Here is a 23,650-nt window from a genome sequence, read left to right as displayed (position 1 = left end):
ATATATACACTACATCAGTCGATGACAAGTACTTGAGACCGACACGTGCGATTGAAGACTGGCATAAGTTCATTGTAAATTGAGTCAAAGTAAAAGTTGCGAGACTATCAATTGTAATTATTAGGTACCGGTAACTCGTATTGCCTCGAAGGTATTCAGAGTCAGTTCACCCCTAGTATGGTTTATAAATAATTCTTTCTTGCATATGTAAAAAAAATACCGGCATGAAATTTTCCTCTTTTTGAAATATTTTTAATTCGATAAAAATTAAGGTTGTCTATAATTATTTATACACATTAGATTTTAGAATACCTAGAAACCAAATTGAAACTCGATTACAGTATCATGTCCAACATTTATGATATATATACCCTATGTGTACAGCCAGTTAAAAATACAATCGTGTTATGGATAAAACACGCACAAGAAACAAAATTGGACTCGTACATAAGTACACACAGTTTTTCCCCTTCGTCTTGTACTATACCGTTCCCATAGATATGCGATATCTACTGGAACATACGAGGATTTGGAAGATTGTTTTCCGGAAGACGGTGGGGCAACCCTCGCTCGTCGACACCATTCACTCCGCACACGTGCAACGTCGATAGCACTTTCTGCATCAATGATTCGTCATTCGGATGACTGCTTTTCACTAGATTCGTTGCTGCTAATTTTTTTTTTTTTTTTTTTTTTTTTTTACACCATCCAATAAAATTTTGATGTGAGAAATTATAGAAACAACAGAACGACAGCTGGTAAATTCCAGCGAATAAATGATTGGGTGCGGGTGCGGGTTGCGAACCTAATCGTCCAACTCGGACTCGTCCGAAGGACAACTTGATGAGATTTCGTCTACCATGCCACTTTCTTCGTCTGCACCACCTACTTCTACGGTAAGCCTGGAAAATACAATATCATAGTTTGTATTTTGATAACGAGACGAATTTAGAGAAGTCCGTTAAGTTAGCACAGCCACTTTCAAAATATTGATTTTTTTTTGTTCGAAATTTAGTTGCTTGACATATGCCTTTTTCTTTTGCTCTATTCACGATTTGTTTGCTCAACTACTTCAGTCGAAATTTGTGGTGCTGCTAACTATCGAAAAAGTTGTTTATTAAATATTATTAGTATTATTAATTTTGTATTGTAAGATTAATAATGTGCAAAAAAATCTATAACAGCGAGTTTTTAGTGGGTATTATACTGCTACTATCTGAAAAAATATACATCATTCTACCGGGCAATCTCGACGAATTGCACACCCTCGAAATCTGACTCTTTGTTATTCAGAAGAAGTGCAATTCGTTTTGATTGCCTGGTATGATGATCTGTATTTTTTTTTTTTTCGGACAGCAGCACTGTGATACCCACTAAAACCTCGCAGTCACAGATTTTTGTAAGCATTATTACTCTTACAGTAAAATACATTCTGAGAAAAAAGTGTTTGCCATGTTATTTCCATGAGATACATCGATCACAAAGCGGACTATCTTATTGTTAGAATTGATGTAAAAAGCTCAAATTGACAGGGAATTTCTTTGCATGTAATTGAAAGCGTTTGAGCCCGTGGGAGGATGCAAATTCTAAAACAACCCCATTAAAGACCATCCTAATGCACATATAATTGACACATACTTGCTCACGTATTTAATTTGTAAATTCCGTTATTATGTTAATAATATAGGAAACTAATTTGATGGCTTAAACGGAACTTTCAAACAGGTACGATTCCTAACGTCAATGTCACTACTACAGCATTATTAAAACAAATAAAATGTCTACGTAATGCCTTCTTCGACTACAGACAAAATAGCCCGTTCTTTCCGGATCTCATGAGATGGGCAGCTTTTTACACACTTCGCAAAGTAAATAATTTTTAAGTATTTCGCGGAGTAGACCCTTTATTTTACATTCTCCCAAATAACCTCATCCTTCAGCCAGTACTAGATATCGAATTGTCACTTCAAGAAATCGTGATAACGTAACTTCCTACGCCTGCAAATCCTACGATTAAAAATTGTAAGGTGACAGTGAAGAAGGTAACGGAAACTCTAACGGAAACAGCGTTCCGGAAGTTACGATCGCGGAATTGAACAAGACATAGCAGCGATTGCCCGTGTAGGAGTCATTGCTGTAGTAGATGCTGATCATTCATCAATCTGTTACGTATTCAGCCTTCAATTTGACCTTCGCATAACGGGATTAAGAACGAAAATTCGAACGGAGTAAGACAATTCCACAAATTACAAAATACGCAAGTGAAATGATAATGTTGCTGCTACATTTTATCTTTGCGTTGGTTAATACGTTGTTAGGAAGCGAGACGCGCATCGTTTTGATGCCAAAGATTCAAGCGTTAGGTAACGAGGCAGCGCAGTGGCGATATGAAAATGAAACAAAGTTCTTGCCTTGAGTTTCGTTCAATTGAAACGACATTTTTTTCGGCCTAAGAAATTCCGAAAATATGGTGCTTAGCTTGTTTATCCTGAATGCATTTCTGCAGCCTCTTTGACTCTTTCAGAATGCACTTAAGAGGACAACAGGACTCCATTCCCAATCTGCGTTCAAGTAAATATTAGAGTCGGTGTGATTATAAATAAGAAAAAATAAATGGGAAATTTCCAGCAAAATATACTGTCAAGCAAAATAATGTCTGTCACCGGTTACGATCAGCACTCGTTCCGGTTTGAATTGATCCCCGCACCATTCGTCTCTCAAAATGCACGTTAGCTGATTTTAATATTCTTGTTTCACTTCTAGTTTAAACACAAACACTCATTCGTCAATGAGAGCAGAGAATTTTTACATTCTTGGGACACTCACTTGTCAACGGTCCATTCGTCACCGCCGTCTTTCATCATCGACAAGGCCTGACAAAAATCTTGGCCGATATCTCGGAGATGTTCGGTATCGAGATGAAAACCAGCCAGGGAACCCTGGTCGCAACCGCAAAAGCTGCTCTCCATGGTGTAGCTTCTACAAATCGTGTATAAGTATAACAAAAATCGTAAGAAGAGAGCTCGAAAAATTATTCGGCGTAAGCGTGTCTTCGCATCGCTATGATACGAGTACATGTACATATATATCCGACCTAGCAACGCCTAATTGACGCCACACAGTAACTCTGGCAGTGGATTCCTTGCTTCTCTCAACTTTGAAGGAGCACAGAGGCAGAGCAAAGGCCGGTGATATCTTCTGCATCAAATGCGGCAGCATCTGCGGAACGATAATCGACATCGGTAAGATAAGGCTTAATTTTCAACGCTGCATCGACCTTACCAAATACTGCACAGGCTGGTCGGGCTTGGCTCTGTCAGCCGCGCTCCACGAGCCGGACCGACTACAGCCGAATAAGAATACGTTTTTCCGACGGGAATGTCCGTGATAATCAACGAATACGTGGGGTGGTTTCTGAAGGACTCTGGTGCAGTATTCCATCAGACCTTTGGTGTGGAATATGACAGGGTGTAGAATTTTGTTTGGATTGCTCCATCGTCTGTTCAAGTCTTCGGTTGTCAAGCCGTAACGATTGCTGAAAAAATGAAAACAAGGATCGACGCTGCGACGTATTTATCGTATCACGGTCGCGTCGAGAAGAAAAATACGTCTGCCGCGCATGCTGTGTCTGATCTTTCACCCACGCTACAGGGTTAGAATGCGAACCATGGCGACAAGGAGCCTACGTTGTAGGAATCAGCGAGGCGACTAACGGCATGGGATTTTAATAGTCAGTATGGAATTGCGGGGGTTCATCGGTTGTTACAAATCATCAGAGACGCCGTTTGTCGACGTCTGATCAGTTGCGTCGTTTAAGGATTCATGTGCAGTTGCAAGGATATTTCCGGCGGCCGGAAATCGACCCGCAGGAAGTGACAAGTCCGCGTCGCGCATACCAATACTAGGATAGAATATTGTGCTGACGTTTGCTAGGCATGGCTTAGGTTACGTGGTAGCCTTACGCAAGTTTGAATCTCTTTTTAATCGATTCTACGACCGTTCGGAAACGATACGCGACCCGTGCGGAAAGAAAATAGGATACGGTTCTCAAACAGCCTGGTCTTACGAATTGAACAAATACGTATATGTTAGAGAAGACGAAGAAAGTAATCGAAAATTTTATCTACCAGAGTGTGAAGAAATGTCATAATAACTAAATTCGACGATGAGTTCACGCGGTGTTGAGGCGCCTTTGAGAAACTATACAGCTGCCGAATTTTTCGGGAATGTGTTTTTCACTCTAAGATCGGAGCGTTCTCTTTTTGTTCAGCGGTCAGTTGGTATAATTGATCTAAAAATCGACCGTTAGCGATTGCCACACGAAGTATAGACGTCCGTCCATCCTTCAGAGTTCATTGTCTTTGATCGAATAATGCGCCGCGAGCGACAAAGTCCCGTTATCTTCGGAATGCTTGAAGGTTATTTCCTCTCCTGTCAAACTTGTAAGCAGCCATCAATTAACTCGGTCGAGGCACGAAACGCGCAATCAGGAATAGCCGAGCATTAAATTTGCCGGGATGATCTGGGGCTGTTTTCTTTCATTTCAATATGTTAAATTCAGTCTAAATACGCGTACCGTCGGGCGCATCTGTTTAGCGGTAATTGTAAAGAATCGGCGACCGATCACGCGTACGCATAAGTGACAGCCATACCTATAAGGCGAAACGTTGTCTCGACCATTACGCCGTGAGCGCGGGGACATTCAAAGACATACAATCGCTCCCGATTTCCACTGGTTCACTTCGATTTGCGTATTGCGGTGAAATATTTTTGTCGATAATAACGATTGGCATTTGTAATTCGGCGATTAGCGAATTGGTAGGTAAATTCGTCATGGCGAGGCAGCGGCCCTTTCGCGTCGACGTCGGCTCGTCCGTGCCGCGCGCCCCAATGTCAATGACTCGGTTGGCAGGAGCCTTGACCGGCAAGACGTCTCCTGCCCGTTCCGACCGAGAAATCGTCTAGAGAGGCTCGTAGAGTGCGCGAAGACTCGCTTCGTTCGTTGCTCGCTTAAATCTCTCCGTGCATCGGCGGCGTTGCGCCCGGTGCTGGTCGATATATTTTGTGAAAGTCCCGCGTCATCCGTCATCCATGGCTTGGCGGGCCCACCTTTGGTTGTCGAAACCGTCCACCTTCCGGCACCGCCATCCTTCTGGACAAATACCCTCGAGTCGAACGGGGAACCTGCGCGGGAACCCAAACCCCTAATTCTCGTCGAAGGCAGCGGGAAAAGAGACCCGCGGGTGTGTGAGTTTCGAAGAGTTACGCTCGTGGAGCTTTTGACGAGCGTAAAGACTGGCGGAGCACACGCCTGGCCAAACACTGCCGAATACCGACGAACGGTATCGAATAGACAAAAATCAACGAATCGCACCCAAGCGGGACGAAAGAATTCACTCTACTTCCCCCAACGGGCATATAATTATTCAACCATTAGAACTGATTTGACTTTTTGTTTTCTTCCAGATTCTAGACACCGGCGGATGAGAGTTCGAATGACGAATTAGCCGCTTCGAGCGTCAGGATGCCCACAGTGATGAGCTGTTGGATGCAATAACAGCAACCTAACTCGAGTTAATTTGTTTCTACTTTCAACTATACGTAATCAGATTCTACATGCATTTAAAAAGACGTAAATCGAGTTTTATAATGATTCACAACTTATTTTTGTAAAATATTTTCCGTGCGCATACGCGCTGAGACTCCTGCACGATGTACGTGCGACGCTGCACGTTGTCGAACCGTCAGGCATTGTTCTCTCGTGAACTTATACTCGTGAAGAATTAATACTAGTCGAAAAATAGACGTAAAGGACATTGAAGAGATACGAATTTGGTTTTGGAAAGGGGTTGGATTTGTTACGTATTATTTTAAGAGAGTTTGAGTAAACGAACCAACTAGTTGTTACAGGGCAGGGTCTAGGAATTTCAAAAAAAGTGAACGTGTTTGTCGAGTGGCCCTGCGTAAATATTCTTTGAATAATGGACTTGACTCTTTATTGCTACTTCTAACGATTTAACTAATTCGTATGGTGACAACAATGACTTTAAGGCCCTCATTGTAACGGAACAAGATAGAACTCGTTGATCAAAGCCAGAAGTTATCAAATATTTCATTGGAACGCCTATAAGTCCCTTATAATTGATACTTCATTCGTGTTTTTTAAATCAGAACTTAACTCGAGGTAGGTGGTTTTTACACCAAAAGGCTCATATTGACTTGATATTCAATTTTTGAGTAAGCGCTACTACATATCCCATTATCCACGCATTTCGAGTCTAGTAAACGAACGATAATGGGGAACGAATGATGTGTACTTTACACAGGAGAGGGAACAAGGAAAACGAAAAGAATAAGGAAATCGACCAATGCTCGAATGCAAAGACATCGTTCAGTTTAGGCTTCGTAGTGTAAATTTACACTACTCTCAGATCTCAATGTTCGTTTCCCCTCGCAACGATTTTGGGATAACATTCTCCCCACCCGCCTATTTTTTACGAGGTCCGTTCAAGCTCAACTATTGAGACGAGACTCACTCCTTCAGAACTTTTGCACCGTCGACCGACACGTTTTTTTCTTTTTTTTTTTTTTTTTACCAAACTTACTTGCCTCACGGTGGAAACGAATATTGGACGGAATGAAGCATAGTCAAGATTTTATTGCTTGTTTCGATAAAATTTCAGGCACTCGGGTACAACGGATAGCTAATTTTCACCATGGGTGGATTAAAAGTCGACAGAGTGTGAAATAAGACGGAAAAAGATCGAAGAAATGAAATGCCGGCGTTATTACAAACAGCGCAACTCTTCCAGTTTGTTATTCCAGCAGCATTTTCCGTTAACCACTGACTAATTTCGTCATTGTCACGGTTAGTTGGGATTCCACCCGCAACTTTTACGTACACGTATGCATTATTACAGTACATGCATCCATATAGGTAGGCATTTCTGTTGGACGTTATTCTTTTGTTCTTTGGCCTGATGCTGCCACCAAGAAAGGGACCGAGAGTGAAGTAAGTGGGAAAAGGCGTCGTCAAAGGAGAAAAAAAGAAAAGCAAGAGCAACAAAAAATGAAGGATGAAAGTAAAAACTATTGAGACAGAAGGGCTGCCAAAGGGACCAAAGGTTTCGTGGCAAAGTTTGTCCATTTCAGGTTGGTTATGTAGGGGTCTGGCTATTCCAGGGTCGCAGTTTAGGACTCTGCATGCACACAAACATGTGACTCGACACACGCACACTACCAAGAACAATGTGCTACACTACCGAGAAGCTATAATCCAGTACGAAGACTCGGAGAGTCGAGCGGAGCTGAGCTGATCTGAGGCCGGCGTAAGTATTCTCTGAAAAAGATTACGAAGAAGGGGGAAGAGTGGAACACAAAGATCGAGCAGCAAAACATAAAACTATCCTATATATAGAACCGATGCAAACTCGTAGAAACTTTTAACGACTCCTTAATTAACCATGCGAAACAAGTTCATGCAATGTAGAATGCCGAGGGAAGAAACTCTAATTGTAAAAATCCTCAGAACCGTCTCAGCATGACGCTGGACAAAGGCTCACGTAACTCATCCTTGGAGAATAATCGAACGACTCTTGGTTTTTGCGTCTAATTCTCATCTACGTCAGCGGACTATCGACCCTTGCGTTAAGAAATCTACCAACCGGAGCATACAGGTAGTCGAAGGGGTTGAACAATCTTTTCAATGTACGAATATCTCGCGGTTTCACGCACACGCGGATCATTATCTTATGCCACGTTTACAGGCTGTGTAGGTACATATGACGGCTTGTTGATAAAATGAAACGCTGCGGTCAGTCGAGTTGACACGGCGGCTTTGCCGCTTGTACGTGAGCATAGACACCGAAAGTTTCCCCTTCGCGTGTTATTAACACGTGACAGTGATTTAAAGCGAAAGGGGTACGTCGGGCCCCATTTGCTCAGCGGGATATCACGAACGATCTGGTTTTGATAGTCGTATTAGCCGAGTGTAAGGAGGCAAGTATCTAAATATATCTGTGAAGCGGCATGTGCATAACGCGCCACTCGAGTCCTTAATTGAGGTGGTGTGAGGGGGGATTCTTCTTCGCGTGCCTGCGCAGGAGAGACTCTCACGGAGCTAAGAGGCTCGGAAAGGTGAAGGATACGTTCCCAACTACTTCGAGAGGGGTTCGCATGTTTGAAAATATTGTTCGCACGTCATGTCGATGGGTACTCATCGCGGGCGAAGCATGTAAAATTTTGCAACTAATGTTTATACGCAGCTTGTCGACGTTATCTCATTAACCTGACGATGATTGTAGCGAGCGTTCGCCGAATCAAGGTAGAAGATTGGAAATGATCCAAAGAGGAAACTAGAGGCTGAAGTAACAGACGATATGAAAAAACTGGATCGAGTAAGATCTAGGAAAACCGGCTCCGGTATTGGGTGGTAGAAGGTAACCGTTATCGTTATCTTTTACTTTACGTTTTCTCATCGGTTCTGATAATTAACGGTAAACGCCCTGCGACAAATGTAATGGGTCTACGCTATAAATTCGCAGAGTGAAGGCTCTGGGAAGAGCGGAGAAAATGAATGAAACGTCGTGGAAAAGAGCAGAGCTGGGTGACTTTCAACGTCGTACGTCCAAGGGTCGTGTTCGCACTCCGCGAGTAGGCTGCAGGCTCGATGAGAAACCTTGAAATGAGGATCACTGCGTGTCCTAGGTTGATCTCGGGGCCCAGCGTATACCAAGGAAAGGTCGAGTCGAGGAGTCGCCGTCTTTCCAACCTTCGGCTAAGGCCAAGAGCTCGGGAATACGCCTTACCGAGGCTCCCGCGAGCAGCGCAGGAGTATCAGAAGCAGCAGGAGCGGGCAGCCTGAAATAGACCTGGTCAAGAATCGAACCCCCTCGCGGATTTTTTCTTTCTTTTTGCTCCTCTATTTTGCAAAAACAAAGTACTCACGGCGGCACGGCCCGATGCTCGGGAGCTCGCCGTGTGCTGAGAAGCTGCTTCTCTAGCGGGCGCCCGCTTTTCTCTTCTCTTCTCTTCTCTTCTCATCTCCTCTCCTCTCCTCTCCTCACCTCACCTTACCAAACCTCACTTCTCCTCTCCACTCCTCTCATCTCTTCTCCTCTCCTCTCCTCTCCTCTCCTCTCCTCTCCTCTCCTCTCCTCTCCTCTCCTCTCCTCTCCTCTCCTCTCCTCTCCTCTCCTCTCCTCTCCTCTCCTCTCCTCTCCTCTCCGCTACTCTCCTCTCCGCTACTCTCCTCTGCTCTCCTCATCTCCGCGGCTCGCCTGCCTCTTCCCCTCGCTATTCGCGTACACACCCGCTGCCCTCTGGACCCCTTCGGCCTACACGTCAACCGCGGAGTCCCCGCTATATCCGAGATCAAGCGAGCGTCTGCACGAGGCTTCTCCCGATATCGTGCAGGGTCTCCGCCGCAGCGTGTTAAGGAATGCGTGGCGTGGTGTACCTTCTTCACCGTCAGCCCGGCGGCGCTCGACGAAACCAGTCGACGAGTCACGACGACGAGGATGAAATTTTCACCCAGAGTAGATGTAACGAGCTCCTCGGCTCGGTACCAACAACGAGACAAGAGAATCGCTGCGGTCCCGTCGTCCGAGTCTTTTTCGGAACGATGATCGGAGCCCGAAGAGCGGAGGAGATGTTGGAAAACGCGCCCGTCATCCGCGACGAGGTAATTTCACGGTAAAAGCTACCCCGGGAGGCCCGCAGCGCTTACAGTTCTAGGAAAGAAATCGCGACCGCTTCACCGGCATCAATTTATTCAGGCGACTTTGACGCCCCGAGAGGGTGAAACGCCACCGCGATCCGATCCCTCGTGATAATTTACCGCCCCGCTGCTAACGGTGGCGTTCACGTCGTGACACGGTTCCACCGTCGTTTCGATGGCAAAATAACGGCCCTGAAAAACACCGGGGCGAATCCACCCAGCTCTCTTCCTCGACCGGAGGAATTGACCATCTTCTAGCCGACTCGGCGTTGCTTCGTGAATCATCATCGGCGGCGGGTGACCCCCACCACCCTTCCTCGACGGACGTCGAGCGTGGCGGCCGAGCCGACGGAGGACTCTTAAGAGGACCGTCGACGCAGCGCTACGCCAGTTCGACAACGCGACCCTGACACCAACGTCCCTCGAATTTTACCTCGGGAACTATACCGGAAGTCGTATTAAACATATAACCACGATGAAGATCGCCCTCTTCCTAATCATCGCCGCGGCTGCTTGCACTTCGGGTGAGTACCGATAATCAATTACTCTTCAATTTTTCCCACTTATTTCCAGTAATCACTTGTTATATCGGTCTGAGAGATACGACGGGAAGTCTTGTAATATACGATAATTTACTCTTCTTAACTTTAATCGCCGTTTTATATCAATTTTTTCATAACATTTCTACGATCAAGCCCGTTGAAACTTTGCTGGTACTCATTGAATGCATAACGCGACAAAAAATTATCGCTCACTTCTGGTTCGTGCCGATTGCTTAGTTTTGCTACTGTTTCGAACATTTTTATACTCTCAGCTCGTAAAATTAATGAATTTCTTGAATCGATTGAAATAACCAAAAAATTGCTTCATCTGTAGATTTGATACCGTTGCTTCTTATTTTTATTGCCAGAAGAAACTAAAGAAACAGAAATGAACGTAGAAAAAGACGGCGCCTGTACCTAGATAGGTGCATATATTCAAGTCCTATTTATGCAGAAAGATTTACGTCAATTCGAAATTAATATCTGGTTCGGGAGCTACGGCGGATGAGTAGAATACGCTAGTTGAACGTACAATTAAGCAACGATCGTATTGAAACGGTCAGGAAATACGTGCTTACAAGCAATCGGGTTGAATTGGTTATACGATTTCTCAATGTTCCGCGGCTTGCCTACTTGTGCACAACTGGGTGTTGACGACCACGCGGTCCGTCGATTGCAAAGAGCCGAACGCGATTCTAAGCATCCGCCGAGCGATGATGAAAGCTTACCAAATTTTCCAAGTCCAACTGGATTCCAGCTCGACAAAATTTAAAATCAAAATACGAACCGCAAAGTTCAAAGTTGAAGAGACAAAGTAAGAAAAAAGTACAACGGCGGTTCCCACGTACCCTCGTTCAATTTCTTGCGCGCCTACCACGACGTATACGTTGGCTCAAGGTCATCAGGTCATTTACCACCTGCTCTACCTGTTCCACGATCTACACGCTTGGGAACTCGTTCGCATTTCTAGACCGAAGTAACACTTCCCCCGAGGGCACGGAGTTTCGACTCGCGCTCCGCAAACGCTTCGACTTACCCTCTTTTTGTGTTTGTACATTTACTTTTTGTCCTGCCGCTTTACCTCGGGGTACTTTTTTTCTTCTAGCAACTTACCGGGTATATACGAAATACGGGCACAATAATCCCTGCCCGGTTGCATAAACTAAATTTGTCCCTTGATCCGTGGATAAAAATTTTGTTGAATGCAGACGGACGTATTGTACATGTATAACTTCAGTGTACAGCGGAATCGCCGGGAATGGTGAGGTAGCTTACTCGAAGGCAACACCTTTACCCGAGAAATTTCCCTGCCTGCACTTGTTTACACATCAAACTTGGGTCAAGAAACTGTGAATAAACGGTCGGTTGTGAACTATAACGTATCATTCGACGACATTTAATTTCAATTACACAGTTGTTGTTATTTTTTTTTTTTTTCTCTCTCTCTTACATCGACGCGATAAGGAGAATTTCTTATTTCGAAATATCGTCGATGTGAATACAGTAGTCCCCTAATGAACGTATCATTTGGAAGTACCGCTGTGAAAAATGTTCCCCAGCTGCGCTGCTCGACTGGAGATAGAACGAATTGGAGTCAATGAAACATCAACGAGCGCGTTATTGCCAGGCGTATAACCTGCAACTCCGACGACAAGTTCAATGGAACAATTAAGTGTCGTGTCTACGTGTATACCGTATACCGACGAGTAGGAAAGGAAAAGTTTTGCTGGTGTAGAAGCGAGGAGAAGTGTACGCGATGCATTTATAAATCTATCTGAAAATAATGAGTTACACAAGGTAGGCTAGGCACGATTAACGATTACGAAGTTGTACGTAACGGTTATAAAGCTCGATCTGAATTAGGAAGTGTGATGGAAATGATGGCACCCGTAACGCGCGTGGCGTTGACGCGTACATGTCGACGGTTGATCGATGAACGCAGGTTACTCAGATACAGTTATAAAGAGACTTATATCAATTTTTATAACGGACTGTAAGAATTCAACGCGGACACATTGTACAAGTGTCCGCTCGCTCTGTCTGCAGCAGTTCAATTCAACTCGTTGAATGAAAATCTGGTTGAAATTGAGTGAAGTTTTCTGCCGACTGACCGCAGTCGTAATTCCGGATACCAATAGCATCGAACGAATGCCTACGATTTTCATGTATTGATTGCAACCCTGCGTTGTTGAATACCCCTTCAAATTTCTAATTACGGGTTAGGTAAGGATGAATTTTTCTTCTGGTGATTCCCCGTGTACGCATACCACGCACGTCGAAGATGACGGTTCGAAACGACAGCTTTGGTAGCCAGCCAGCAGCTATAGCCTGGGATCGTTTTAAGCAAACACGTGCGCGTTGTGTGTGCACGGCGCAACCGTCATTCACACCCGTAGCAATGAATGCGGCGTGAATATATTAAGAAAATATGCTACGGGAAACTAAAAGGGACGAGCGGTATACACGTACAATGGGAACTGGCGACAATTTCAGTTTCACGGAATTACTATTCCCGGAAAGATCTCTTTTCACCTTTCTTTATTAACCAACGTCAAGTCAAACGAGTAGGTACCGATCCATTCGGACAATTGATTCCTCGCTATTGTTCAATTTTGAAAAATTATTATTTCATTTTTATTTTTTTTTTTTTGTGTTTTTTATCGTTTCAGCGCAAAGGATCACGACCATTCAACTCGATGGAGTGCAGTATTACGTGTCGAGAATGAACCCGTACAGTCTTGAACTGAACTACTTCTTGGCTTATCAGTACTGCCGGTCATTGGGGCTTCAGTTGATTTCTTTTGAAACAAAAGAGAAGGCGGACACAATGACGCAGTACTTGCAAAACGCCGGTTACACCAAATTTGATTTCTGGACATCGGGCAACAAGCTCGGAACCGACATGATGCTGTGGATGAGCACCGGCCTGCCCTTCAATTCGACCTTTGATTACATGCGAAAACTTCCGGGACGCAGCGAGACCTACGTGCCGCGAGGAACAGAGCCTCAAAGAATAGCGAGGGAAAGGTAAGATAAAAACGCACGCGAGCAAACGCTTTTTTCCTCTGAAAGAGAAATGCACTTGTTTTGTGAACGAACAAAGTCCAAGAGATAGTTGTAAAATAATTTGAGGAAAAAAACTTGTCTCAAATGTTTAGCGGTGAGAACGGAAGTGCCGATTTGTGCGTCGTTATGAAGGCGCCGACGTTGGAATGGGTAACCGAGGACTGCACCCTCTTCAAGGATTTCATATGCGAACAAACGAGATGCTACTACTACAACTACGGCAGCATTCCAGTCTCGGCGACACAGGGGTAAGAGGTGAGACATGTATTTAGATACGCAAAAACAACCTCTCACGTAGAGAAACGCGGCCGATCTCTTTAGCGCAACCTGAAAGGAAGTCAACCAGCAAGAATGCCATGTAATCTGCAACTATCTACTTGCCAACTTTCATCAAGTCAACCCCTCAGAATTAGTTGAACATATTCGTAATACGATTTCTTTCTACGGTGATACTGTGGTGATATGTGCACGCAAGGGTAGTTTAACACGCGGGTTGAAGCTCTGATTGTACTAATAAATGAAAGCTTTGAGTAATTAGCGACGGGACGAGAATCGAATCAACGATTTGCACCTGTTTCGTATTGCAGAAATCGCCGGCCGTACACGACGACCACAACTGCCGCGCCAGCAGCCGTGGAAGATAAAATCGAAGACAAAGCAATCACGGAGGAAAACGCTTCAACATCGGACACTGAATCAGAAGAGAAGGTGTCCGAAGATCCTATCGTTAATAGACTGGTAACGGCTGTTCCCGCTTCCGCTTTCACGTCCGACATCGACCCCAACACCGAGACCTCGGAGAGAATTTCGAAAAGCGACATCGTCGAGGATCAGGGGGAGGAGGATGATGAGGATATGGCCAGCGCCGAGAAACACACCGGGCCTGACCACATCCCAGATATCGCCAGCTTGTTCGCTACTAGAAACGACCCTGCATTCGACGGCCTCGAAACCCGTGAGGTCCGTCCGGCTTCGGCGCAGGCAGAAAACTCCGAGGACTACGAGGTCGCGGAAACCGAGCTGCCGAACAACGCGCTGGAGGACGCGCGCACCATCGGCCCCTACGACAACTCCCAGCAGGACTACGTCAACGATCAGCCGATCCAAGACGAGCCCGGTGCGCCCCTCAAACAGCTGGACGACGACTCGAGCACCATTTTGCCGGAAGCGGAACCAGGGTACAGGTACAATATCAAGGTACGCTCGAATGGCAAGGTACTAGACCCTCCGTCCAATTAATTGTATGCCTAGATTAAGACTTGAAAAAATTTGAATCGTCGACCGTTTTATTACATAGATTTTAAGTGCGAAGGAAGTCAAAGTGAAACGAACGAAAAATGTTCAAGGATTTTACTGGCAGTGTATACATTGTATCCGGGAAAGTGCTTATAATCCGTTTGTCATTTGTCTTTGGGTTTTCACTTATTACTATCGAAATGCTGTTGATTCGTAGGCGGATCCGGTTTGGAACGTAAGGTTCGCGATACTCGCAGATGCGATGACACATTTTATTTTCATTGTTTCCTTATTTTCGTACTTTTTCTAATTCAAGTTTGTTTTTTAACCTATTCTACTACCATCGCACATCCTCGTATGTGTCACACGATCGATAGTCACGGGAGGTGAACGAATGAATGAAAAATGAAAACGAAAGAACAGACAAACCGTATGAAATACATTAAATTCACCTGGGATCTACGGCATTGGAATCAAATCATTCTCAGCTATGGCGTAGTGACGAGTAATTATAATTCTACTTACGGTAATTAGTTTTGGTGTTGGTCAACGGGTGCCTGAAACACTTGCGATTGTAATTGCTCTCACGTGTCGTTTATTCATCGATTGAGATACGTTTGCAAGGCGGAACGTTTCCAATCGCTTGAGAGAATATTTTCAAATATAGTTTTATATTATACGAGGAATCTCTGGTGAGAGGGCAGCCTCCGAGCCACACGCGCACAACTTTTACGTTTGCCCTTACGCCGGAGATTCCCTGTACAAGTTTTCAAACTTGATCGATGCGACAACAACGTTTCTGTCATCCGAACGTATCGATTCATTGACACAGACAGTTCGATTAGTCAAAATTACCTTAGCCTCTAAGAAAACTCTTCTTAAATTGTATACGTTTATTCATAATTATACTGTACCTATAATGTTGCGAATGAGAATTTTGTATGACTGTAAATCAATAAAGGTATTACTACATTTTTATCAAACCTCAACAGATGATTGCCTAACCGTTTGTCGTCATGTTTTTCTCAATAAATTCCACTTCGCAGCGACGTTCAAATATATCGACTTATGGCAGTAAAACTTATTGCCGTAAAATTCATCAGATCCGCATCAGAATGGCATTACGAACAGAAAGTAATTTTCGTTCGTCTTACGAATGTCATCATTCACAACACGATGATATTTACCGCAAAAAAGAACCGAAGCAAGTGTTCGAAACATCTGCGTCGATTGGCTGAAGTTGGTTGCAGACTTACCAACCGTTGATAACACCTTCGCTATTCAACATCGGAACAACTTTAAACACGTAATCATCCCTCAAGCTGCTAGCGTAAGTTGAGCTGGCCAAAAGCGCTACGAGGGTACCGTGCATCACCCACGAGGCGTTGCTCTCACCCGGATGCACTCTCGACGTGAGGAATATGATTTTCCGGTTCTGAAAATCGATTCTAAATTAACCCTACTAGAAATTATCCCGTATTCGGTGCGACGGATGGTCAGACTCGCCTGTATGGGATTACTCTTCGACTCCGGTGCGGTGATGGTTAACACGGGATTCTCGTTATCGTTCAGGGTATTACAGAGTGGCTCCGCGCGAAAATAAATACCCGACGGCGAGAGGTTCTTCGACCACTTCCAAATGTTGGCCATCATCTGGCTGTAGGTGTAAGGGAAATGGTAAGCCAGGTAGCAAACGTCGTAGGCGTGGGGGAAGGTGACGGTGAAGGACGTCGTCAAGTAGTTCTTCTCCTTGGTAGGCCTCTGATAGCAATTCCTGTAGTAGCAAATATCGGAACCGGTTCTTACCCACCCGGGCCTCCCAAGTTGCGCTTCTCTCACACTGAACAGTATTGGCTTCATTCCAAAATTGAACTGCGAATTAGCTTTCTCGCAATTTATTATATTGAAGGTGTACGGGGAGTTTCCCTCCATGTTCGAAACCTCGAAATAAAACCACTGATGCCTTGACCCGCTGTTCACATCCGGTGTCAATATGAGGTCGTATTCGCGAGGGCTTATCTGCAGTCATGAAAATAATTATAACTCGTCAGGTGTTTCTGTTACGAGAAACATGAGGAGAGCGGGGATAGGTTGGAGCAAGCCAACTCTGACGGTCGATTGTCGATACCGTCCAACGCCGACATATCTCACAAGCTGTATGAACCACCACCTCGCTCCACCCTGTTTCCAAAGATGGCGTAACTAATATTCACCTGCACAGCTTTTCTCAGATTTCCGCTTTCGAACCGCGACTCGAACTGCAACCGCTTCGAGTCGCTGCTCCGCTTCCCGATTATTTTCTCATCCCAGTTACAGAGGAGACGCTGAGACGATCCCCGGTCCTCTTGCGACGAGAAGTTCGCAGCCAATTGATCGAGATCGTAGGCTGTTTCTTGCATCAATGCCGCCGGATGAAGTCCCCGATCGACGCACGTCAGCAGTTTCGATCTACACACCTTGCGATCCTTGTTGTTAAGCGGGGCCGCTTTGCCAAGACCCTCGCCTCCGACTAAATCTGGATAGGCAACTTTGACAAAGCTTATCACGCTCTTTACCGTGCTGGCTACCACGCAGTAGGCGTGTTGGTCTGTCATATGCGACGACAAGTCTGCAAATGTTCGCAAACCTTTGCCACTGGCGTGACCCTGGACATTGGCACCGGTCTTGCTAACTTTGGCAATACCGTCGACGCACGTCGCTTTAGATTTATCCAGTTTGTTTCTTGTGGATAATTGATTTTGAAGAGTGCCAAGTTCTCGAAAGAAACAGTTGTACCTACAACGGAATACGAATTTCGGCACCGGGCAAGTCGAATTTTTGTTCTATTATTTATTTACTTATTTATTTCATTGTTGTTCCCATCGTATTTGACCTATTTTATAGTTCGTAATTTTATCGCTTACGCAAGAAGATCTTCCTCCGTTCTTTGGAAATTTACGACCCCGGAGAAGAATTTATTTTCATCGATATCATTGCCGGTATGAAGGGTACTCTGTTTGGTTTGTGGAGAGTTATCACTTTCCTCATCGTCGCACGAGTCCACGTCGCTGTATACCCTCCCAAGAGACGCCACGCTGTTAACCTGACTGTCAGCATCGCTTCCGCTTTCCGTACTGTTTGTCAGCCTCGCAGTTATTTCTGGTAAAATGAATCTATTGTCGACGGAAGAAAAAAATGTAAATTTCGATAAGAAAATGTGAGGTGAAGAATTTTTTGAATTCTCATCTACGACGACGAAAAAAGGAAGAAGTAGCCGAGGCGTAAGATACGCATCGTTTGGCTCAGGATTACCTGACAGGTGACATTTCAGGCACCGGTAGTTCCTTCTTCTCGAGGCACTGATTTATTATGCCACAAACGCGTGACAATAGGCAATCGTAAGATTTCTCTTCGGGACAATTTGTGCAGAAGCTATAAAGAAGTTGTAGCCCACCGTTTGACTTTATTGCCTTCCTCCCCGACTCTAAATCAACACGAGCGAAAGGTGTAGATCAATCGACAAGTGGATACGAGAGACAAGTAACAGTGGAAAATTGTTCTTACTTATTACGCAGAGATGCTGCAGTGTGTTCAGACAGTAGTTGGAAATTTTCAGCCGAATTGGCCCATCGAACCTCTCCCACCTGTCGAAGAGCCGCATTAAAAGGTGGACCAAACCTATCTTGACGAACTTTGTACAGCAGAGTTCTGAAAAATTTATTGAAGCCTGTGGGTGAAAATCGAACAAGCATCGACACAATTTGATAGTCGAGATCACGATATTTTGCTACATCATTCACGTACTGCTGACCGTAAAATATTTGAAACACTCTAGCAATGTTCTCAGTTTTAAATGAGGAGAGTAGCCGACGCAGACAAACGTTTTCTCCAAAGTAGGGACGATCCCATCTTTCACCAATATCTGAAGGGAAAATGCTGAAAGTAACAGAAAGACGTTTGGTAGATTTGATCGTCTTGCTACGTCACCCGAGAAAAATGTATAATTTTAATCGGGAGCAAATCATCTCAAACTTACAGTTCTTAGCCAGACTTTTGATCGTCAGTAATAAAGGGAACAGAGTTCGGCTGTTGTTGTAGTTTACTTTCAACAACGAGTGAAACATTTTCGTCGAATTGAGCATCTTCACTTTTGTCGAGAATTTTTGATCTTTTTGAGCAACCTAAATAACGACAGACGCAATCACAAGTCTTTTCGTGACGACACAAACTCGTGATACGCTGCTTGAAAGCTCTAATACCTGTCCCAGTATCCGCAGAAGCTCCTGTACGAGAACCTCGGTCATTATCGTCTCTCTGTGTTGCAGGGCGTTCAGTAATCGTATCAGAACTTGGGTACCACCCAAGTTTATCAGCTGGGAAATAGCCAACCTGCTGTTATTCCCTGAAACACAGGTAGGCAGAAACGCGTTAGACTCAACACCTGTCAAAATCCGCTACGTTGATTTATCAGCAGCAGTTGCGTTTCCCTTACTTATTGCACTACGATTCTTCGACCCGCTCGACTTGGCCTTTCCGATTTTCGGGGATATACATTCGTGGAGAATACCAGCGACGCTGCAGTTTGCCACGTTGTCCTTGCAGCTCTGGAAAAATAACGAGAGGAACGGGGGAAGGCTCTTGAAACAAGACTAAAATCATAAATGACTCGCTCTCTTCCTTCGCGCCTTCGCCATAGGCAAGCTAAACGACGCGCACGTTGCGACGTCATCGTGTAATGTTGAAGCGATTTTTAGAATTTTGTCGAAATTAAATGGACGGGCATTTGAGATAGGTACTCGGAAGATTGGTAAGTTCGGCATCAATTTTGTATCCCCGGGGATCTCCTCCGACTATCGGATAACGTAAAACTTCTATTATTGGCCGCGGACACGTGTCGCATGTCGTGCATACCGCTGCTGACAAACTGCTGCATGAAACTGTACCCATACCACTGTACCGGTTTTTATCGAACGCACGTTTGTTTGGCGGGCGGCAATGGTCTCCAAGGTTTTCACCAGCCTAGGATGTACAGAATTAACCCTAGAACGGTAACGTTATTTTTTTTTCTCTTATCCATTCCGGTAAAGGGGGGTGAAAAAACGCCCCAATCTTTTAAATTTCATCTCTCGGGTGCATTATATCGTTAAGGTCCTGTAGGATCTCATTTTCTTTGTTTTTTAATAAAGAATCACAGGGGCCAAAAAATTTTTTTGCGAAAGTTCTTCTAGGGTCAAGTAATATCCATTTCCGCGGAAACAACTTTCCCAGAGACGCACCGCGCCGATATAATCTAATTTTTAGTAGGTACATATGTTACCTCATATCATCCGTCACAAGAAACATTCCGACGTGAAACATTCATGATCGCTTCGATTCAAAACTACGAGAAGTAATTGGCATCTGCCACGAATTGCAAATTTCATAAATTTCACCTCAAACTGCATGGGGAAAATTGTCTAGAAGTATAAGTACCTTTCTCGTAGTTGAAAGCTCAAATGAAATCAATCTTTGCCAAAAGCATATGCGAGAGACATCTATTTTTAGACAGAGAGAGTTCAGTGCGCTCTTGTATATATCTCTACCCACGCACGAGACTCCGATACCCAAGACAAATTATTCTATGGTGTAGTTTGAGTCTTTTCAGATAGGGGTTTGGGAAAATTGATATCGAAAGTGATGTTCTCAGTCCAGAGACGAGAGTCGATATATTTTCAGAGTGAACTGTTTCTAGTGCACCGATCTAACTCTAGTTCGCTGACCGATGATATTATAAACGCGAGAGGCTTGAATCGACGAACGGTTTTTGCGTCTGGCCTCAATATCACAGCGCCGAACGTTGGTAGGTATACGTATCCGAACGTATTTGAAATAATCGTTTTATGGCCCTTAGACGACGCGACGGTATCTAAATTGTATTTTTATGGCGATAGATTGTTGCTGGGAATGTCGCCTACAAACTGTGCAACCTGTTTGGTATTTCCAAGGGTATTGCACCGTTTGAAATTTTATTAAAAAAAAAAGGAAAACGTCAATTTATAGAAAATGTATGTTACCTCCAAAATCTTGACAAGTATCTCGATTGTGTTGGAATTTTTTCGCCACAGTTTTTCCAAGGTTCGTTCTCTGGTACGGCGCTCTGTGGATGTTTTTTACAAACAATCGATCATCGCAAACTAAGACAGACTTAACATTGTTGCCAAAATTTGGCGAGTGTTGAGAAGTTTTTTTGTCGGTGATAAAAATACCTAGCTCCCTCAAAAAAGTCGGTCAGTAAAAGACAAATTGGTAATCAACGATTTCAGGTTGGAGTGAAGCAAATCTAGGTCAAAGCATCGACGCACGGAATACAGTATATCATGCGCGGGTAGTACAGGTCACGTGGTGACAGGTAATCGAACTTCTCCGACACTTTGGAAATCAAAATGATCTATTTTCAACACTGGTTAATTCAATTGAAACCAACATTGCACGAATATCTAACAACGAAACTGCGGCCAAAACCCCATCATCGTCTAATATCTTCCCAGATAATGCAAATAAGGCAGGGATTTTTTTTTTTTTTTCTCTCAGCAAGGTTTTCGTACACGTGCGGAAATAGTAAGATTAATTTCTAATTACGACAGCGAGTACGAACGCTTGTTCGCAAATTGTGCAAAATACCGTGTACAAGAGGTATAAATTTAATATGAAATTGCTACTTGGCAACAACCAATTTTAGCAACAACCTGACACACTGCCAGACTCATGGATTTCTGGATTTTTGCCAGGATATAATCCGTCGTGATTACAAAATAGTTGCGTAACAACAAAAACATGGGAGTTTCTCTGACGAGGACTGATTTTTAAAAATAATTTCAGATTTCCCGATAGGAGTGATCATTTGGAGGAAAAAAGTGGCCCATTTCACCGACTTGTCGTTGAGCCAAGGAGAAGATCAGTGACAGACAACGAATCCATTACACATATATCCAATTGGCGTGAATGAAAAAAAAAAAAAAAATAATAATAAACAAAATGATGAAAAGGAAGAAAACGAGATGAACTGGAATTGGCTGCGGAAGAGGAAATGAAAAACTTTCTAGTGCCGTGCTACATCTAATTTCTGGCAACAGTTTGGCGCGCTTTAAGAAGTTGGGTCGGTAGGCAACGAGATAAGGAAGGCATGCTTAAAACGTTTCTCGGGCACGCTATGCGGCAGTAATAACGAATTGAACAAATCTTTGTAGCTTATTACCACCGCAGCGAGTCAAGGTTCATGAGAATTGGTAATTAATTCAGCCCCGCGTCTAACAGATCGTGCAAACGTCTATATATGCTAGATTCAAAATCACTCGAGACGAATTTTGTATCTCCTTTGAAAAGAGAAATCTCACCCCAGTGAAATAATGTGAATCGTAACCATCGTAAGCAACGGTGCAGACGGGCGCTAATTTCTTTTTAAAAATGTTAATTTATACCCGAAGATGTGAGTTGTGCGTGTAACTTGGCAGCCACCGATCGAACAGTTTCCGTACTTTCCTGCGGCTTGAACGCACAAATTCTTAATTTTTCTATAAGCGCATCGTTTACAGCTTCGTCCATCGTCTTGTTGCTGGCTGTCATCGTGCTAGAAAAAGAGAAACGTGGTCATTCTCGGTATACTTGTGAATTGACGCTATAAATTGAGACGAGATTTCCACCCAACAAAAAATCTTGACAAACTCTGAACCAGGCGAACAAGTAATAATAATTTTTCATCCAAGTTTAATAGGCAAAGCGGATCGTACCATTAGAGAAGCATTAATGGCTATACGCAGAATAAACATCAATGAAAGGTCCTTGGCTATTTGCCAAAATTGACCTCATCGTTTTAATATAAAGGTACGTGAATTGACGTGACGTGCATCACCTACGAATCGCGGCAAACTATTCCCCATAAGCGTAATGATTATGAGATATTCTGTGATCATCGTGACTATTAGAGTAAAATTTCTTCATCTGGGTCGATTCTACTCAAACTTTGACAACCAAGACGATGTATAAAAATTTGACTCGAAATAATCATTGGCTTTGTAAAATAAATCGAGATGAAAACCAGCAAGGCTCCTAATGACAAATGCACTTCCGACCTTAAGGTTTATTTCATTATATTAAATTAATTTGATCCTTGAAACGGATATTTACTCATCTTCGGGTTCTTCGGCGTCTTCGGGAAACTCCACGAACTCCATGGGCTGTTGATTTTCTTTAATCTCCGCAGGCCCTTTGTCGCAAGTTTCCTTCATTTCACATCCGAGTCACTCGACTAAACCGCAATATTTTCGAGCAATTTCACGTACTTGTAAAATATCGTTGACCGAGTACGATGAACTTATCTTGACGCGTATCGGCCAATTGTTCAACAGACAGGAATACGTCGAACAGACAATAAAGTGGCTAGTCGGACTGACTTCTTTCACGGAAAGTTCGCATTTCTCAACGATCTAGTTTATACATCGTCTAAGAATACATTCGGGAGAACCACCTTGCGAAAGGCAAACAGTCCGGTGGCATAAAAGAAGACAAGAGACGTACGGTTGGTGATTCTAATGGTACTGCTAACCGATCACAGTAAAAAATCTGGAAGTAGTCGATTGAATTAAAAAGAATTTGCTTGTTGTGGGTAAATGCGACGTTAAAAGAGTACCGATGATACGGAAGTGCATACGTATCGCAGTGCCATTATTATCGTCAGTATTTTGACTTTCTATCTATTCCGTGCTTCGATTACGTCGAGTACGATAAGCCAATAAAACGGCAACGCGGATGTTTTTATCCGGGAGGTAAGCGAGCAAGGGAATCACACGGCGACCTCGCGCCTCCTCGGTCAGAGGCGGTTTGACGTTTTGTGCTGCCAAAACTATGTTTAAATCCCAACTGCACACGCGACCGGCGGTGTACCTATTATTAGAACGCGTCTTTCGAAAAATTATCACTTTCCCGAGCAACATGTGCATTCATAAGTACGCAAAGAATGTAGTTCTTCTGTCGTCCGTGAATAACGCGACGCGGATTAACCGTGACGAAGTACAAAGTCATTCGGAATTTCATTGATGATTAAAAAAAAAATAAAAGCTGTGAATGCCGTACT

The 23,650-nt window shown here is 43.9% G+C and overlaps 2 protein-coding genes across 8 annotated transcripts; one reads left to right on the top strand and one right to left on the bottom strand.

The window, feature by feature from the left end:
• Positions 1 to 5: 5 nt before the first annotated feature.
• LOC107225408 (cytosolic carboxypeptidase 1) lies at positions 6 to 23,551 on the bottom strand. 6 transcript variants are annotated; one of them, XM_015665865.2, is made up of 18 exons: positions 22,705 to 23,551; positions 21,999 to 22,147; positions 20,595 to 20,677; positions 19,034 to 19,145; positions 18,801 to 18,943; positions 18,578 to 18,722; positions 18,346 to 18,477; positions 18,106 to 18,249; positions 17,854 to 18,025; positions 17,466 to 17,714; positions 16,776 to 17,337; positions 16,069 to 16,581; positions 15,819 to 15,997; positions 3,283 to 3,535; positions 3,095 to 3,219; positions 2,827 to 2,979; positions 2,412 to 2,561; positions 6 to 902 (listed from the first exon to the last, which is right to left on the bottom strand). In XM_015665865.2, the coding sequence occupies exons 1-17, from the start codon at positions 22,803 to 22,805 to the stop codon at positions 2,450 to 2,452; spliced, it is 3,327 nt and encodes a 1,108-aa protein (XP_015521351.2). In that variant the 5' UTR covers positions 22,806 to 23,551; the 3' UTR covers positions 6 to 902; positions 2,412 to 2,449. The 6 variants fall into 6 exon arrangements, 5 of the variants coding, with proteins under 5 accessions (XP_015521351.2, XP_015521353.2, XP_015521352.2 ...); XM_015665867.2 differs by having other exon boundaries at positions 21,999 to 22,144; positions 22,709 to 23,551; XM_015665866.2 differs by lacking the exon at positions 2,412 to 2,561.
• Positions 10,085 to 15,545, top strand: LOC107225409 (C-type lectin 37Da). 2 transcript variants are annotated; one of them, XM_015665868.2, is made up of 4 exons: positions 10,085 to 10,242; positions 12,930 to 13,287; positions 13,419 to 13,574; positions 13,914 to 15,545. In XM_015665868.2, the coding sequence occupies exons 1-4, from the start codon at positions 10,194 to 10,196 to the stop codon at positions 14,563 to 14,565; spliced, it is 1,215 nt and encodes a 404-aa protein (XP_015521354.2). In that variant the 5' UTR covers positions 10,085 to 10,193; the 3' UTR covers positions 14,566 to 15,545. The 2 variants fall into 2 exon arrangements, with proteins under 2 accessions (XP_015521354.2, XP_015521355.2); XM_015665869.2 differs by having other exon boundaries at positions 13,419 to 13,581; positions 13,914 to 13,977.
• Positions 23,552 to 23,650: the final 99 nt, after the last annotated feature.

Source organism: Neodiprion lecontei, chromosome 7, assembly GCF_021901455.1.
Source record: "Neodiprion lecontei isolate iyNeoLeco1 chromosome 7, iyNeoLeco1.1, whole genome shotgun sequence".
NCBI lineage: Eukaryota > Metazoa > Arthropoda > Insecta > Hymenoptera > Diprionidae > Neodiprion > Neodiprion lecontei.
The sequence above is the reverse complement of the archived record's forward strand: the minus strand, read 5'-3'. Positions and strand labels throughout refer to the sequence as shown.